The 17,718-nt window shown below is 39.3% G+C and overlaps 1 protein-coding gene across 2 annotated transcripts in view; it reads right to left on the reverse strand.

Moving 5' to 3' along the window:
- Positions 1-17,718, reverse strand: part of LOC117382687 (arginyl-tRNA--protein transferase 1) — an 81,150-nt gene that overhangs the window by 32,769 nt on the left and 30,663 nt on the right. For both annotated transcript variants that reach the window (XM_055227502.1, XM_055227503.1), the window contains exons 9-10: positions 13,536-13,717; positions 7,603-7,702 (exon numbers count right to left, since the gene is read on the reverse strand). In XM_055227502.1, coding sequence (XP_055083477.1) covers positions 7,603-7,702; positions 13,536-13,717 — 282 coding nt within the window. The remainder of the gene's footprint in view (positions 1-7,602; positions 7,703-13,535; positions 13,718-17,718) is intronic.

Consider the following 17,718-nt stretch of genomic DNA (forward strand, 5'->3'; position numbering starts at 1 on the left):
GGTCAATCTGGGTCTATACATTTGACCTGAAATACACTATAATCATCGATTTCATGAAGTAAGAAGAGATAACACTTAGGAATCAAGAATATTTGTCTAAGTCACTACAGTACACCGATGGATTCAACATGAAAGCAAGTACCAAGCTTGTATTAGTCTAAAAGACCTAACTATTTTTATTTTAATTAAGTCAACATTTGCTTATGTTCAATGTGCTGTTAATGGGCATCTAAATAAATAAATAAATAATAAACAATAAAGTAGGGACCTATATAACTTTATGGGAGACTCCAAATCCAAACTGTTGAACCTTGAACCAGCCTTGAATGTGGGCCGTTCCATTTTTACAAATAGTAATCTACATTAGACATTTCACTATGTGCTATCCAATTTGCTTTAAGCTTGCATAGCTCCCTTTACTGACACCTGATGGTTTAATCTGATTGAGTCCCTCTGCTCATGTGTAAAAAGGCCGGGCACAGGATGAGCCTCTGCGACACTGTTTGCGGTTTGAAAAGTGGGAGGAGCCGGGATGAAAGCAAGCGGAGGTGCAGCTGCCTCTAAATCGTGCTTTAAAAGTCACTAAAGTACCAAAAGAAAAACGGAATAATCCTTTTCATCTTCCCTCCTTTTCTCATTTGGCACACACTTTGTCACTCCCATTTCTCCCCATCTGTCTCTGTATTCTGCTCTGTTCCTTTGCTCCGTCCTGTTGGAAATTTTAATGGTTTCCTGAGCTCAGAGTGAGACATTCTTTCACAATAATAACAACAGTAAGGACCACTTCATGTGACCCTCTCATTGCTATGGCCAGCGCTGCACCAGGCTGGCTGTTTGTGTCTACGGGGAACACTTGAAAGGCACTTGATTGGTTAGAGACAGGTTGGTGCACAGGGGGGGAATTCAACATAAAGCAGCACTGCAGACTGAACAAATGTACGCAAATATGGCATTAACATAAGAGATTATGTTCTTTTTTTGTTACTATTGCTTTAATAAAGAGGCTGATTGAAACACACTGCTGTAATATTAGATTTAGAATACAAGATATTGACACTTTGCAGTGACATCATGCTGGGGGGGCTGTAGATGTATGTGTGTGGTGGAATGTTCAGCAGTTACCATGGTGACAAAAGGCACTTTTTTTGGTAGTTTTTACTAATGTTAGCAACCATTGTTAAAAAAAAGTTTTGATATTATGTAAAAACTACAGAAAAATACAAAATGGATTTAAACAACACATGTGCAGGAGCCTGTGATCAATACAAGCGTTCATGGTCTCATGTAGATATTTGATTTTCACCAAAAAATGTGAGAGTGACTAACTAAAAAACTGTTGGCTAATGCTAGCTAGCTTCTGACTGTAACTGTATGTGTGAGTGATTTTCTTAAAAGCACAAATCAGCTCAGCTGTTGTAGTCCCAGCTAAGTTTAAGTCTTTATGGTCAGATTGTGTTAAAACAAAGCTCATCTTAAAGTGTAACTTGATAACAGAGCTTCAGACAGAGCAGTGCCTCCAGTTAGCTTCACATCCTCAGGGGAACGTTGATGACAGCTCCAAACTGTCAGAATTGTCAACTTGGGAGGGAACTTTATCTAAGAGTTTCAATTTCACGTTTATAGGCAACATTGTAAGGACATTAGCCATTCAAAAGATGCAATATCTTATTTTGAATTGTCACTTGCTATCGCAATTATGCAATTTTTTCATCACTCTGAAACCCATGGAAAATAACCTGTTTCACGACAATATTTCATAGAAGATAAAAAATAATGGATAATCCAGTGACACTATATTTTACTACCAAGAAGTTTGATCCTCTAAGGATACAATATTTAATACTTTTTAAGATATAAAATATACTATGACGTAAATGACACTGAGGCCCCATTAATCACTAGAGTTTGATCACATTCATTCCATTTCTTTTGAGCTAAAAGCGTAATTTTAGAGGACATTTTTGCTTGATGAGAGAACTTTGCACCTGCAGTTTCACTTGTAACAACTTGATTTCTTATGGACCATAAAATATGAATTTGTGACTCTAGGCTCTTTAACAATTAACATTAAGCACAGAACGACCTGTGAAGTTTCACATGTAGCGACATGACCGTTTATATAGGCCAAATTACACCGCAGCACAGTTTTTAACTGTGGCCCACTCACACAGTTGAGCAACAAACAGGGATAAATCCCACAAATACATATGTTTATTTATTATCGAATCAGCAAGCACAAATCTGAGCTTCTTCTCACTTGGATCAAAAATTCATGACAGTCAATGAATGTCACTCAAAAATAAATTGGGACTGACTGATTAACCATTGACTGACTAAAAGCAAGTGGCAGTGAACGGCTACAGCTAGATAATTATATAAAAAGGCATAGTATTAAAAAGGCCTGTCATGATAACAAATTTTGAAGTGCGATATATAGCTGATAAACAATATTACGGAAACCAAACAATAAAGCAGAATTATTCCCAAAAAAGAATTCTAAATGTACAATTGTTAAAAAATATGAACCAATGAACAAATAAATAAAAATGCAACACTCAAGTAGTAATTTGACATTCCACAGCTCAAATCTCTTTCCCCCACAGAAAATTAACCAAAAATGTACCACTATTACAAAGAAAAGTCCCACTATAAATACTGACCCCATAAATTATTGTGACATCTGTTATGTATTGGACAATAAGCTGAAATAGTATTTATCGTGACAGGCCTATTATTAAAAGACTGTGGCCAGAAGCAACTTTATGCAGACATTTGCACCAATATTTTGTCTTCATCTCAGCATTCAAAAAGTCAAAATGTGAATGTTTAATCTGATTTACAATTAATATCTCTATTCATCATGAAATATTTTTTTTAAAGAAATCTAAACATATCACAATGTAGGACATATTTAAGATATAAGTCTTAAATATGACTAAAATTGACTTTTGTGAGCTTTTAGCCATGTTACAATGTTGTGTTTTATTTCATTCACGCTTCATGTTTGAGTAACCTTTTATTATTAGCTTGAAATGCTCTATTCCACCTTGTGATGTCATGAAGCTGTAGTTTTCTTGTTAACAGCTACCTTTTACCTTTTGTCCAGTCGAGATAGGCAATTCAAGGACTGACATTATCCAAATATGTATGGAGTTTAAAAACACAGTGGAGCGCTTCCTGTATTGCCACATGGTATCACAAAGTGGAACAAGACTGAATGTTTTCTGTTTGAGAGAAGAACTAAATGTGCAGGGTTTGCGTGTTAAACATCTGTGAATGATACAGGTATGTTTTTGAAAAGGAAACAACATTATAACAACAGCGTAACAGAAAACAGCATAATATTGGCCCTTTAAGTTTTTGGTGACTCTTTGTTGCTGTATAATTTAAACGCTTACAGATCCAGTTTTAATCCACAGATCAGAGCCACAGCCAGGGGGGTGACAGGGGGTGACAGGGAGTGACAAGGGGACTGATGGGGTGAAAGGAGCTGAGAGCTGGGGGACAGAGTTCAGAGACCTTTGGGCTCATTTAGCTTCACCTTCTGCTCCTTCTGCACCTCAGCATCAAACTCCGCCAGATCCACAAGACCCAAGCCAAAACAGAGCGGGGCAGATGAGACCACAGCCAAGAGAGGCCGGGGCAGGATGTCACGTCTCGCCCTTCTGCCCCTCTGCCCACCATCCCACCAGCCAAACCACTGCGGCTCTGTGGGACGTCCTGCCTGGAGGACAAAGGACAGGGTCGGACCAGGCCAAAACCCTCTGATCCTGGATGGACTCCAAGTTTTCTGGGGCATTTAAAGATGTTTTGCACACTCAACAAGACTGACCGAGCTCTTAATAGCACTTTAAAAGCACTGGCACATGGGGTGAGTAAGTGGCATGTCAGTAAATTGGATTATAATGAAACAAACCATTTGTTCTCGGGTCAATTTGTGAAATCATATATTTATGGTGAATGTTAATGCAATATATCACCTTTCTAATGCCATCTGAGCCAACAAATCATAAGGCTGTGTAGTAACGTGCAGAGATTTTCATACTGATCTAATTAAAATTTTATACCAGATGGTCTCCCCAATAGATTTCTCTTCATTTTTTCAATACCGGCATCGGCACAAAGGATGGTAAATGGTTATGGTAAATGGTCACATTTTTATTTAGCGCTTTTCCAACTTCAAGGCACTCAAAGCGCTTTACATCAAGGAACCACTCACCCATTTACACACACATACACCAGTGTACACAGACCCTGAGGGCGAGGTGGGTTTAGTGTCTTGCCCAAGGACACACAGCATACATCTGTGGGAGCTGGAATCGCACTGCCAACCTGTGGGTTAGTGGATCTGACGACTCAACCAATGATTTCGGAAGGAGGAATACTCTACCAACTGAACTACTGTCGGCCTAAACTACAGGATAGGGTAAACTACATTTTGAAAATAAAAAAGATTTCAAATATCTCACTTTATGTATGCTGCTGATGTGTTTTAAATTTAGCTTATACATTTAATTCCGTCACTGCCTTACATCATTTTTCAATTATATTTTATTTATGTGACGTGTGTCTGTAGCTTGAATACATTGCATGACAAAAAGTACTTATACAAACACTACTAGCTGCAAAAGATGAATCTAAACAACCTTTAAGAGGCTAAACAGACAATGGGACGTCTCAGGTGGAGGCTCAAGAAAGTCTAATCTTACAACTTCTTTTTAAAAAAAAATCCAGTTTGTCCATAAACAGTATCCAGTCAGCAGAAAACGCCCCACAATGCACCTGGTGTCTGTTACACAAACAATGCACCAGTATTGCTCCTCAGGATAAGAGACTACTGTACGGACAATGGGCTGAAATTCCAGAGAGGAAACTCGTCAAAGCAAATTTTCATTTTGCTAAACACCAACAATTCCAGGCCCATGCAAGCAGAAGGGCTGTCAAATGGACAACAATAAACTATACACATCTTTCATATATATTGTCAGAGATGTCAAACTTCTTCTGAACAGTTAGAGGTTTGATTCTACAATGCTGGGTGAATACAGAGCTGTGAGTTGGCAAAACATCTCAAGAAAGAAAAACATGAATCATTTTTATTTTAATTATGTATTATATCTAAGTTAACAGTCTTTTATGGGTTATGGTTTAATCAAATTGAGATCCAATCGTTTCAAATCGTCAATGATAAACGTAAGACTTTTTAACTAAGAGATCCACAGCCAATCTTCAGTCAGTGAAAGCATGTGGTTTGAAGTTGAGTTCAGAGTTAGTGGAGGAAGAAATTGTTTTCTTTTTTTTTTTTTTGCATGAAATGGCAAAAAAAAAAGTCTCTATGTTGATAAAATAAATAAGATTAATTGAATCAAAAATCAATACAAGAAAAGGAATGTGATTCAGAATAGGCAATATAGACGGTAAATATTCTCTTAATATTTTTGGGATTACTCTGATGATGATATTCAGATATTATGTCTATTCAACAGAAATGTGCTAAAACACGTAAAACTGGTCACAGTGCATTTATTTATTTACTTATTTAATGGCATAAATATTACTATATAACCTTATTTGAAAGTTTACATATAATTATTTCACTTTTAATCAGCTATTTTTGCTGCATTTTTATCATAAACAACATTCCACATTCAAATTAGCAATATTTGGATAATATGCCTACCTCTGATTGTGTTTTTTGTTTGGTTTTTTTTTGGCAATATCAGCCCTACATCAGCAGTCCAACTGCCCATATGTTGTTGTGTACAGGATCAGTCCTGAGCAATGGGGTGCTGAGAGGACTGGTGTCAGAGTGGAGTCCAGCCGAGAGTGTAAAAAGCTGCTGTTTAGATCTCCACAAAAACACGCCTTAGACCTCAGCTCCAGAAGGTGGTTCAGGCCTGTACAATACCAGCTTCACGGAGTGGCTGAGAGGCACACCACAATAACACAGTACGCCCGCGCATTAATGAACTCTACAACTTAATATGCAAATGTAAGAAGACACTGAATGCTCTCGGCAGCATGCGAAAGGTGGGAACCGGGCAACCTCCTCACCCTTGTTCAGAGCTGCTCCACAAGTATAAAACTGAAGAGAGGAAAGGAGAAAAGACGTACACATGAGGGGTAGAGATATGGGAGTGCAGGGGGGGTGCATGCCATCACGTGGGGGGCAGGAGCTGGGGTAACAGAGCTCCCAGACAAACAGTGAGATCCAAATTCAAAAACACGCAGGCATAAGCAGGCCCATATGCAGAAACTGGGCAGAGGAACAATGCAAAAGCTTCACTGAAACAAGATGTAAAGGGATGAAGAGATGTGGCACGCAGCCATAAGCCCCAACAAGAAGTCCCCACAACTGCAGGCAATCGATGGGAACATTTTATTTAACACAGAAAAAGAGGGATTAATACATGATTAAGACAAAGAGGAGATGAAAGAGGGTTCTCTGCTAAACTAATGGGCTTTGAAGAGCAGCTCTAGTGTTTGTAAATCAAAGCTGCAAATGAATAGATGTCGTTTTGATTAATACAGAAAGTATTTTTTTGCATTTTTGTTGTGAAAATTTCAGGAAAGGTCAGGATAGATGCAAAATTAATTGTTTTGTTGTGGATTAAACTAATAATCAAATGACACAAAAAGTTTAGCGGAGCCGTGGATTTGTATGCCATTCATATGCGCATGTTCATTTTAAGGTTTAAATGTAAAGGTTAAGGTAGATTGCATCTACAGATCTTGTGCTAGGCTTGGTCAGGACTACCTTAGCTGAAGGATTTTATCTACAGTGCATATTTTGGGTTGAAACCAGGAAAACCCACGCAGACACCGGGATAAACATGCAAACTCCAAACAGAAAGGCTCAGTTGGCCCAGGAGTCAAACCTGGAGCCTTTTTGCTGTGAGGTGAGAGTGCTAACCATTCAGGCACTATGGCATGCCAGAGGGTTGCCTTTTTACATCTAGCAAAGGGGCTGCTGTGAAAATTTGCCTTGAATTCAGGTTCTGATCCAATATTTTCACTATGGCAAGACCAAACCAGTGCCTTGGCAGTCTATACTTTTTGAACGTTAAAGTTTTTCCTTTCATGCACCTTTAGTTCTCCTAATCTTTATTTAAACCTTTATTCCCAACACTTTAGCTCTGTGCTGTCCATGTAGCACATTCACACTAAGCTGGTTGTATTTGTGAGTTACAGCGGCTGTCAGTGAAGTGACCTCTCTCTCAACCTCTAATGTCTTCTGCAGCCTCGTCTCCTGTTTCTCTTCTCACTCTCATTATGTCACAGTCTGGGTTTGGGGCAAAATATAGACTAACAATTTTTCATTTCGGACTCCTTTTTAAGTCATGACACTAATTTGCACTATTGTCTTCAAAATACAAAGTGACAGTTACAGTGACCAAAGCAAGAGCAGTGAAATGGCTGGTATATGTTTTAGACAACGTCAATATGGGGTCAAGGAAAAATAGTGCTGTTTTTCTTCTCCAATTACCCAGAAATAGTAAATGAGTCCTACCCTACACCTCATTATCAGTGTGGGTGAATAGCTACTTTTTGGTTTTGATATTTAAACTCAGTATACCTTTTTATGGAGGGTTAAATTCATACCTTGTAGCGCATCTTGGGGCAGGAGTGAATGTAGAAGCCCAGGTAGTAGTAGCTGAGCTTCGGGGACTGTTTCTGCAGCTGTCTGGTGAAGGCAATCTCCCTGCAGCAAAATACAGATATAAAACACACTTTCAGAGAAGCAGTTTTCAGTTTTCTACATTTTATATTTGTGTAAAAAGAGCCCTCCTGAGTCCTGAACTTCCAGTGTCCGAGCTGATGGAAGCAGTTCACTGCATTGCAGAGATTTGAGCTACAGTCTGCAGGTCTGCTGGATGGTCTGGTTACCAAGAATTTAGTACATTTTCACAATTGTTAAATCTATTCTATAATTATAAGCACCTGATGAAATCTAAAGCTAGAGTAAATTAAAAAATGTTCCAAGTTCATAATGGAATGACTGATCAAGTGCATATAAACCATACGGAGCCAAACATTGACTTGAAATCAAACAGTAATTTGACAGGTTTTACACCAGACGTCCTTCCTGACACAAGCCAAGAACTGCTGCAGAGATCCCTCTTATATTAAAATAAAAAATGGGACTTTGCCAAAAAAAAAAAATTCAGATACTTCAGAAAAGAGTTCAGATAGGCTTGTCTTATAGGTGTAACACTAAATGATGTCATAGTTCTGTTTTGAAATGATGTACCAGCATCAGCTCGCCAACCGAATTAAAACAGGTTAAAACAAAAATGTAAAGCTCTACATCTATTAGAAAAAAGTGTATTTTGTAGTCCAATGTTAATGCAAAAATAAGGATGCAGTAGCTATGTAAATAAGTAGACTAAAACAATATAAATTAGCAAAAGAAGATTTAACTCTGGTCTGAGGAAGTAAACATCCTTTTTTCCATTTGATTCCATTACACAAAAACAACTGCTTCCCTCCATCCACAAGGAACAGAAAGAGAGTTGTGAAAGCAGCTAAATCTTTTAAAATAAAGATTTAGAAGGTGGGAGATTTACGCCGCTTCTTCAAATACAGTAAATGTCCTGCCTCCAATAGTCTCCCTCTTAATTGCATCCTTTTACTGAAAGCCTCTTTTCCTTCACATTTCCACAACCAAATTCCAGTGGTCTTTCTTTTCCTCTTTTTGTCCCACTTCTCCTTCCAACCCCAAAACCGCTCAATTCCCCTTTTCTTAGCACACTTAAGAGCTTGGGGGTAGAAAGCGGCCTTAAAATAAAATACTGAAAAATAAGACATGGGACAAAGCTTACTTGGGACGAGGGGGGGAAAGAGGGACAGAATATAAAGCAGGGAGAGAAGAGGCAGCTAGAGCGAGGTGCTAGAAGGTCACCCACTTGCTGCCAGGTTCCTGGGTTCCCATCCCGCCACCACAAAGGGGCCTGAATGGACTAGAGGGGGTCCCAGTGAGGAGAGGGGCTCATTCACAAAAAAGACTGCCCCCGCCCGACACCCCCACAGCAGCAGCTTGAGTCCACCATTATCCCCTCTTCAGCCATCTGACACTCCAGCACAAGCCAATTATCAAGGCCCCTGCTCCGGACAGCTCCCCCTCACACCCATATGCACACAAGAGGGCTATAGTAGTGCATACCAGGAGCTACTCACTGCAGAGGAAATATTTCATTACAAACACAACCGGAGATGACAGTATGATTATATTGTGATGGAAATAAAACAAAAGGCATGAACTGAAGATTGGACTTGAGAAAAAGGAGTTAAAGAATCAAATAAGATAGGAATGCGTTTGATAATGAAAGCCTCAAGGACTACATTTTTGAGCTATGTAAAATCAAAGTTAAGATCAGTCTGAAGTGAGCAAAGAAATTTTTAAATCAGTTAGATCTTGGAGTTCAGACCACAGCGAGACACATGAGGGGACATCCCAGTGAAAGTGATCCAGTGTGGGACCCTGCATACTGCCTCAGGCTCCTCTTTATGTCACTCTCTCTCCTCCTCTTGCTCAGCCTCTCTCTCCTCCCTCTTCCTCCTCCTATTCGCTCTCTCTCATTTCTGTTATGTCCTCTGTGCTTATGTGGAAAAAGCTGTGGTTTTCTAAGAATTCTCTCAACATCTCCCTCTTCTGTTTCTTCAGGTGAAATGCATGTGTGAATGACGATAAATCAGACGGGACAATCAATAGGAGTAGCTAAAGCTTTGGATTAGTAATACAGATGTGGAATTTGTTAAACACTATACATATTAAACATATTAAAGATAATCAAATACAATACATCCCACAATTGGTACACAAATTACAGAGGGTCTTAATGACACATTGTTCATATAGGTATTTGATGTGCTCCAAATTTTCATGTCAACCGGATTTAGTTCTGCAAACAAGTCTGCAGTCACCTGTTTCAACATCTTTATGCAAACTGATTTATATGCAATTAAAATCGACTTCTTAGGCCAAAATCAACTCCACACTTTGATCCCTGCTGAACCATCACCTGTTGAAACTGCTTTTAAACTGTGTTTTGTAGTTGTTTTCAGGAAAACATGATGTTGACAATTTGTGCATTCAAAAACACTGGGCACAGATTTGGTGGATCTTGGCAAAGCGTCTCGGGAGTTTCCAGACTGGATGGAAGAATCAACAAACAGGAGGATTGTAGTCACTTTTCCAAGGCCTCAGTGAGTGACAGTCGCACCTGGACTCTCAAAGTGAAAACCGCAAAGGATTGTGGGATTGATGACCAAGCGGTTTCCCTCCAGAAAGCCAGGCCAAGGACAAGGAAAAATCTGCAAGCACGATGTCTAAATACAAATTTCGACTCAAAATATTCTTGATAAAAGTTGTCTAATAAGAGTGAATTACACTAAACTAAACCAAGGAAATCAAAACTAAATTAAAGTCGCAAGCGGAATCGAATGGCCCTTGTGGTTGGCCCTTTCTCAGCCAACCCAGCATTCCCTAAGGATGGCACCGGCGTGCCACTTGTCTGTGTGTTACTCCAACTTTGGGCTGTATTTGTCACTAAAGACAGAGTAGAAGTGCTGATGCACTATTATGGAATAACATGAGTGTTTTCAAGCATCTCCATAGCAACACTGTGCAAAATACATCTTTGGCACCCGTATTATTCCAAGATACTAATATTTTTCTCAATAACAGGAAATTTTGGAATCACTCCCATTAGGATAACATTGGCACTTTCATGCATCAACATTTTACAATTTTATTTTCAGCACTTCATACAAATGAATGTGTTAAAAGATCTAGAAATTTGATATTATTTAGGTTTTGGTGAGCTTGTAACTGCAGCCAGTGTGTATATATTGTATATTGTATATATATCGCAGTGACCTCACAGTTCTGTAAAAGGTCATGTTATGTACAAGAACTGGTTCTCTATGTGTGAGACAGACTGGCAATACCTTCAATTCACACAAACACTTGAGAGAGATCTCCACACATTTCAGAGCTCAGACTCAACAGATAGAACAGAAACTAGATACGATGGACCACATAAACAAGATGCCGTCAGCGCAGCAGTGGAGAGATCAGAGGGAGTTGTATCCAAAACCCTACTCTAAACCATCAGTGAGGAGTGGTGTAAACAGGAGGACTCCCAGTGCAGTGCCAGCCTCTGTCCCACCTGCCAAGCTTGTGAAAAACTACATGGTAGAGATGATGGAGGAGATCACATCTGGGATGGCTCGCTTGACACTTTGTGAAGGTGCCAATCTCAAAAATAACATGTTCTGCAGGCCTGCACTGAACTGTCTAGGGATTGAGAGCAGGACCACCAGCGTCCAGCAGCACAATCCCATCCTCCAGGCTTTGGTCCAAAAGCGATACAAAAAACATTAAAAAACCCAGTCAACCCTGGATACATGTATACATGAAACTTAATTTGGTTATATGTCAGCTTTGTCTGAATGAGTAGATATTTAAACATGTAGGCCTATATAATTATTATAATTATAATTGGCTGCAGTTAGAGACACACTCACACTACTGTTAATGCTGAGAGCGACTGAGAGGTGAAGCCCATGCACTGATCGTTGTGAAAGCAATAGGTCCTAGGGGCAAAATAAGTGCTGTAAATGCTAGGCTCTAATTTACTCAAACCTGTGTGGGCCAATGCAATTTCTCATTTATGAATAATACAACTCCCATCCTTGTACCACCACCTTAACATGGAGTAGAGGGGTTTGAGCAACCGAATGACTCTGGGAGATATGTTGATGGGAGTTTCATGCCCCTGGTAGGGTCACCCATACAAATGTCTCTCGGCTGGCCTGAGAACGCCTTGGGGTTCCACCAGAGGAGATGGAGGATGTGTCTGGGATGAGGGAAGTCTGGGAATTTCTGCTTAGACTGCTGCCCCCGTGACCCGGCCCCGGATAAGCAGAAGAAAATGGATGGATGGATGGCAGCGTAATACACAATATACCCTGAAATATCAACTCTAATAAGAAGCAGACAGCTTTAGTTACCTCTTTAACACATATAATATATAGATATATAAAGATACTAAGGGTCTATCAGGCAAAACATTACTGCTGGTAATCACAGGGTCTCTCAATGCGTTACAAGAATCACAATATGATAATCTTATGATTTTGCAATACATGTGATAATTGATATATTTCACATGTTATTCTGTAATATATCACTATTTTTTAAGAACCAAATACACTTTAACTATTTTTTATCAAAACAGTGAATATGTCAAGTATATTGCATAAACAAGTTTTCTCAAAAACTAGCAGCAAAATTGTGGTAAAGTCACAAAATAATTAGTAAAATGTACCAAATAATACTCTTGGCGAAAGGAAAGAAAGATCAGCAGCCCACGATATCGATACGGTATCACCAAATGTAGTATCACAATATATGAATATTTTACTTTAGCACACCCCTAACTCTGAGCTCAGACTGCATGTGGTGCAGCTTTGGTCCCTTGGTCCCGACATTTTTTTTTGCCATATTATCCACCCCTAGTCCAGCATTTACAGATCAATACGCAGATTTCACATTATTTATCATTACAATTAAACCTTATTATGTGAAGTTTTTGATCACAGGGGCCATGTGTCAATCTTTGAAGCCAGAATCCCTTCACTGCTCTACATCTGTACAGACATGTTTCAAAAGCCCCTTGCACATTATTGAGTTACATTTTACAGGAAAAGTTGGGTATGTGTCCTGTAGCATGCATGTGTACCCTCTCCTGTTTCATTTTGGCTCTGCCGTCAGCTGAACCACAAAACGCGTCCTGCCTGAAACAATCTGGGCACTTCTTTGGAAGCTGCACAGCGTTTATAGTATACAGTTGTACAAAGCAAGAATTTAAGGGGATGGGAAGATCAAAGGATGGAGTAAATGTTTGAAAAGGCTGGCGTATGGGCAAAAAGGGGGAGGATTTCAGACCATAAGAAGAAATATAGCTTTTTACAACAATTTTTACGTTTGCACTTAGCTAAAATACTGGTTGGAGGCAATTAGGCATTTGTTTTATAAGCTTCAGACTGCAGGACTTAGGAGCTCATTGGAGATTCATTGCTAAAAGGCAGACATCATCATTCATTTTTTAAAACAAAACTAGAAACAAGGACAGACTCAACACTGAAGCTGATGACAGATGTGGGGCCCAATAAAACTGGTTAAATCTGCTACATTAAATAAGCTACCAGCTGTTGAGCGTACTTTATGGTCAGTTCAAATATGTTATTAAAGTCTGAGAATAGCTAGAAACAACATTTTTATGGATTTCATTTGATCCTTTATTCTACACAAGACTGTATCTTTAAACCAACATTTCCAGACTATTTGGCTGTAAATCTTCTTGTTTCCAAAATTCACAGAATAAGGGAACAGCTAAACGAAAGTTACCATTTTTTTCACTTTCACTGTGAGACATTGGACGCAGTTTACAATAAACAAACAAAAATCTATTTGGAATAACAATTTTTTTTGTCCTAAATCAGTTTCCGTTCAAGTTGTAGGGACCCACCTGAGAGCAGAGTAGGAGCCCAGAGACAGTGAGGCGAAGTCTGGGTCGTAGTACAAGTACACAGAGGATACACAGGAGGGCAGGATGTCTATCACACCCACTGCTACGATACGTCCATCCAACCAGTACTGCTGATGGAAGGAGCCATAGCCCACCTCCGGCCCCTCGTCCGAATATTCAGCCTGAGAGAGAGAAGGAACATTGATCACTTTTCAAGTCAATAGAAATACTTCTAACGATATTCAGGCTCAGACAACTTTATTTATCCCTCCATGGGCAATTTACTTTGGCAGCATCACACAAGAACACTGATTTATAGAAGACATATCGTACTTGATTCTGCTATATAGTTATAACCTATGACACCTGTGGAGCATTAGGTTATAGTTTGGACATTTTAAATTGCAATATTGATCTGAAACAGCTTCACAAACAAATCCACTGACTTCCGTGTTTGAAAACTGTGTTGGAGTTGCCGTCACTGTAAACATCACAACATCACTAGCTAAAGTTCACGCCAACGAGCAGCAGATTATTTTTCTTTTGGCATTTTAAATGGCTACACAATGCTTTCGAATCTTACAAGTATTACTGATTAAGACATTAAAATTGGAAAACTAAGTAAGTACAGAGCAGTCGGTGGTGGTGAAAATGGGGGTTGATCGGAACAATTATGTCTTGACTACATGAGTACAAAGATTACTCAAGCATGCATGAATCACACTAAATACAACTTAGAGGGGGTAAATGAGAAGAGGAAACAACTATAACATGGATAAAAGTTCTAAAAAGTCGATATTGCATTTTTGCTGTTCAAATACAGGGAGTGCAGGAATTTAACTGGGACCTTGTTGTGAGGAAGAAATGCTAACCACTCAGGCACCGGGAACTGCAAAATTATACTGTCATTTATTATTACAGTAAAATATTATGTAATCAATGTGATAAAGTCACTATTGGACCCGGCCTAATACACCAACAGATAACTTTGTCTTAAAGGAACACTAGTCACTGTTCAGTACAATAGCAGCACTCTTGTGAGCTGTAGATCGAGGTCATTAAGTATATGAATCACAGAGGAGCGAAACACACAGTTTTATGGGACCATTTGAGTTTGTGGAGCAGATCTGCCACACCTGTATGATTATGGAGTATTATATGCCGGTTTCTTCCCCTGTCAGGCCTCACGCATTATGGCAGTGGGGGTGTACAGTAGCCTCACTTTCTGTCCACTAATGGCTCCCAAATGTGGGGAGAGCAGAGGCAGAGGGGGCGGTAGGGTAGGGGGGTGACTGACCACAGAAACACGCCAGGAGAGGAGTTTTTAATAAAGGACCCGGCATGAGCACAAGACATTTTATCGTGCGGCGCTACTGGAGGTACGCCAAGAGCTTTCCTATACACTGTAAAACCAAGCCAAAAAAATCCATAGGAACAGGACACAGTTGGCTAAATTAGCTAATCTATTTGAGCAATAAAAACACCTGTGATGCAATGAATGGCAAACATTCACAGAAAAACCTGCATTCTTAAAAGGGAGCGGAGTGGCCTTTCCACAGATTTGACCTGAAATTTGGCTTGGTAATGTCACCAGCCTCTCTATAAGGGAGAAAATATGCCATACTGTGGAACAATGCCCACAGGGACAAGCATGTGATGTACCCTCCTCCAGAAAAGTTTCATAGTGCACCTTTAATCATTTAAAAGATATATGAACTTAAACATGATAAAATAGTTTGTAATCAATTTTGAAACTGGAATAAACAAGAGAAGGTACAATTTATGAGAATATGTATGCCTAACTTATATCTTTTTGTTTTACAGTGCATGTCTCTCTACGTGGTACACCAGAATGTGCTTGAGCCCATACTCCATTAATAAAACCATTAAAATGCTTGACACACTTTTCATTTTGCGTCGGGATCCGCCTGCTGTGTTTTTCCAATCAACTCACAAGACCTGCTTTTATCGGGGGCTTACACAGGAGGGCTAGAGGTTGAAGGTCACATCATGCCCAGGTATTGCTCTATGTTTGCGCCTTTCTTCATAGCTGGGGTAACAGGATCCTTGCGTTCATATGGACCTAGTTACAACGCACAGACGCTGCTAGTTATCACAACAGAGAGAGAGCACGAGGTAATCCACTGCACCACTGAGTCTAAACTCAGAATGAATTAAACCTGACTAAACATAGCCTCACTCTCTACCTGCAGCTATACAAATACATGGGTCTTTATGCTGTCCGCTGAGGTGATGACAAGATTATGGTGCAGTCTATGGGGCTGGTGAGATACTGCTTTTCAATGCGTCTTTTGTTTCATATATGGCAAGCATACGTTTTGTACATTAATAAGCAGCACCTTCAGGGATATTTAAGAGACAGAATGCATTCAATTGGCACTTGTAGTCAGGCTTAGAAATTGCACAATATATCTTTTACAATAAGGTTCATATGGCTGTTTTAAGATTTTTGTTAGTCGAATTCAGCATGAAACCTATACAAAATTACTATAGATTCCTTGCAGATATGTATTTCTCTTGAATTTATGTTGCTGCCCCTCTTCAATCGAATTATGTGATTGCAATCTGCATCTTAATTAAATAGCATTAGACATTTTAGTACCCAAATTATTTTGGGTACTAAAATGTCTACTGCAAGCAGCAAATATTCATGTAATGTATAAAACGTTGGACCTCTCCAAATAATATCACTTGAAATAGATTCTTGTATTAGTTTAAAAGTTCACATTTCAAATGCCAGCGCTCCTAGACTGATCTATAAAGTGCACTGTGAACTCAAAAGTTGTTTTTATGGACTGCAAATTTAATCCAGATTGTACTGCTTGTCAGAACTGATCTTTTTTCATAATAATTCCTCCCTATCATGAATGAATGTGTGGGCATTGATTGTCTCACATCTGCAGCAGTTAGACTCATGGTTCTAGTAAGGGACCTGCTCTGAAAGCCCAGCGCCTGTTATTCTTCCCCCAAATACAACAGTGCGGGCTTTGTCAGCGGCCCCTCTGCGCCGTTTAAGTACTAAGAGTGTGGGCTTTTACTTCTGTCAAAAGAGGCATGTGTAATTTTTTTTACCTGCACTTTCTACATATTTAGACTAAAATGTGAATGGTTTGAGGAGGTAGGGGAGTTAACAGCTGCCCTAGATTGTATATTTGTAACTTCAAACCATTTTAAAGGCCGAGCTCGTGTGACTGACCGGGACCTCACCTCAACGAAAGCCTAATGGTTGTGTCCTTGCCACCGTGACAACAATCTAAACATTTTCAACCACCCAGTCTCCCCCGTATAGCCCCAAATGACTCACATATGGCATGGCACTCAGCACACCATCACAGCAGCGCCTTATCTACTGTGAAAATAGGTAAAGCCTGTTCTGTTAGTTTGTTTTATCCGAAACACAGTGACCATACTGTGAAGACGTGTCAAGCAGAGAGTTTCCTGTGAAGCTTTCAAGTAGGTACAGAGAAAGAGAAAGAAAGAGAGAGTATATTTGCTCAAGATGCCAGTCATTTCACATGCCACTCAACCACAAGCAGAGTGTGTTAGCATGCGGAACATTTTGTTGAAACAAAAAACAACAAAGAGCTAGTGATTTGGGGAAAAGGCAAAAATTGACTATAATGACAAATCTTATATTTTTAAACTGGACTGAACACAACTTTCATGATGTTGTTTAGTAGCTGAAAGATATGCGGCAGTTTTCAGTGGAATTCATGAGTTGAGCATGGGGAATGAACAGTACAAAACATTACAAGTTGAATTTAAATTAAGATATCATTTAACACGCACTATTAAAGGTCTGCTATAGAACTCTTCTGGTGAAGGATGCATTGCTTACAATGTTCCTCAATAAGGCATTCAATCTGTCTTCATCGAGACAAGCTAGTGACGCCACAATTTACAGGTTAGATCAAAGGAGAGGCGAGCCCACCAACAGAAAGACCACATCTTTCATAAGGTATTTTTTAAAAATTATGACAATACTGATAATAATGCAAGATAAAAGAGTTATACGACTACTGTGGAACATTCCAGACAACGCAATGAAGCAATTAAAGGTCTTAAATTACACAAAATGGACTCTAGTGAGCTTTTGGCCATGTTATAATATTGTTACTTTCTCAAAAACACACCAGGAGTTGTGTTTTGCTTTACACATGTT

Source organism: Periophthalmus magnuspinnatus, chromosome 15 (genome assembly GCF_009829125.3).
Source record: "Periophthalmus magnuspinnatus isolate fPerMag1 chromosome 15, fPerMag1.2.pri, whole genome shotgun sequence".
NCBI classification, from domain to species: Eukaryota; Metazoa; Chordata; class Actinopteri; order Gobiiformes; family Gobiidae; genus Periophthalmus; species Periophthalmus magnuspinnatus.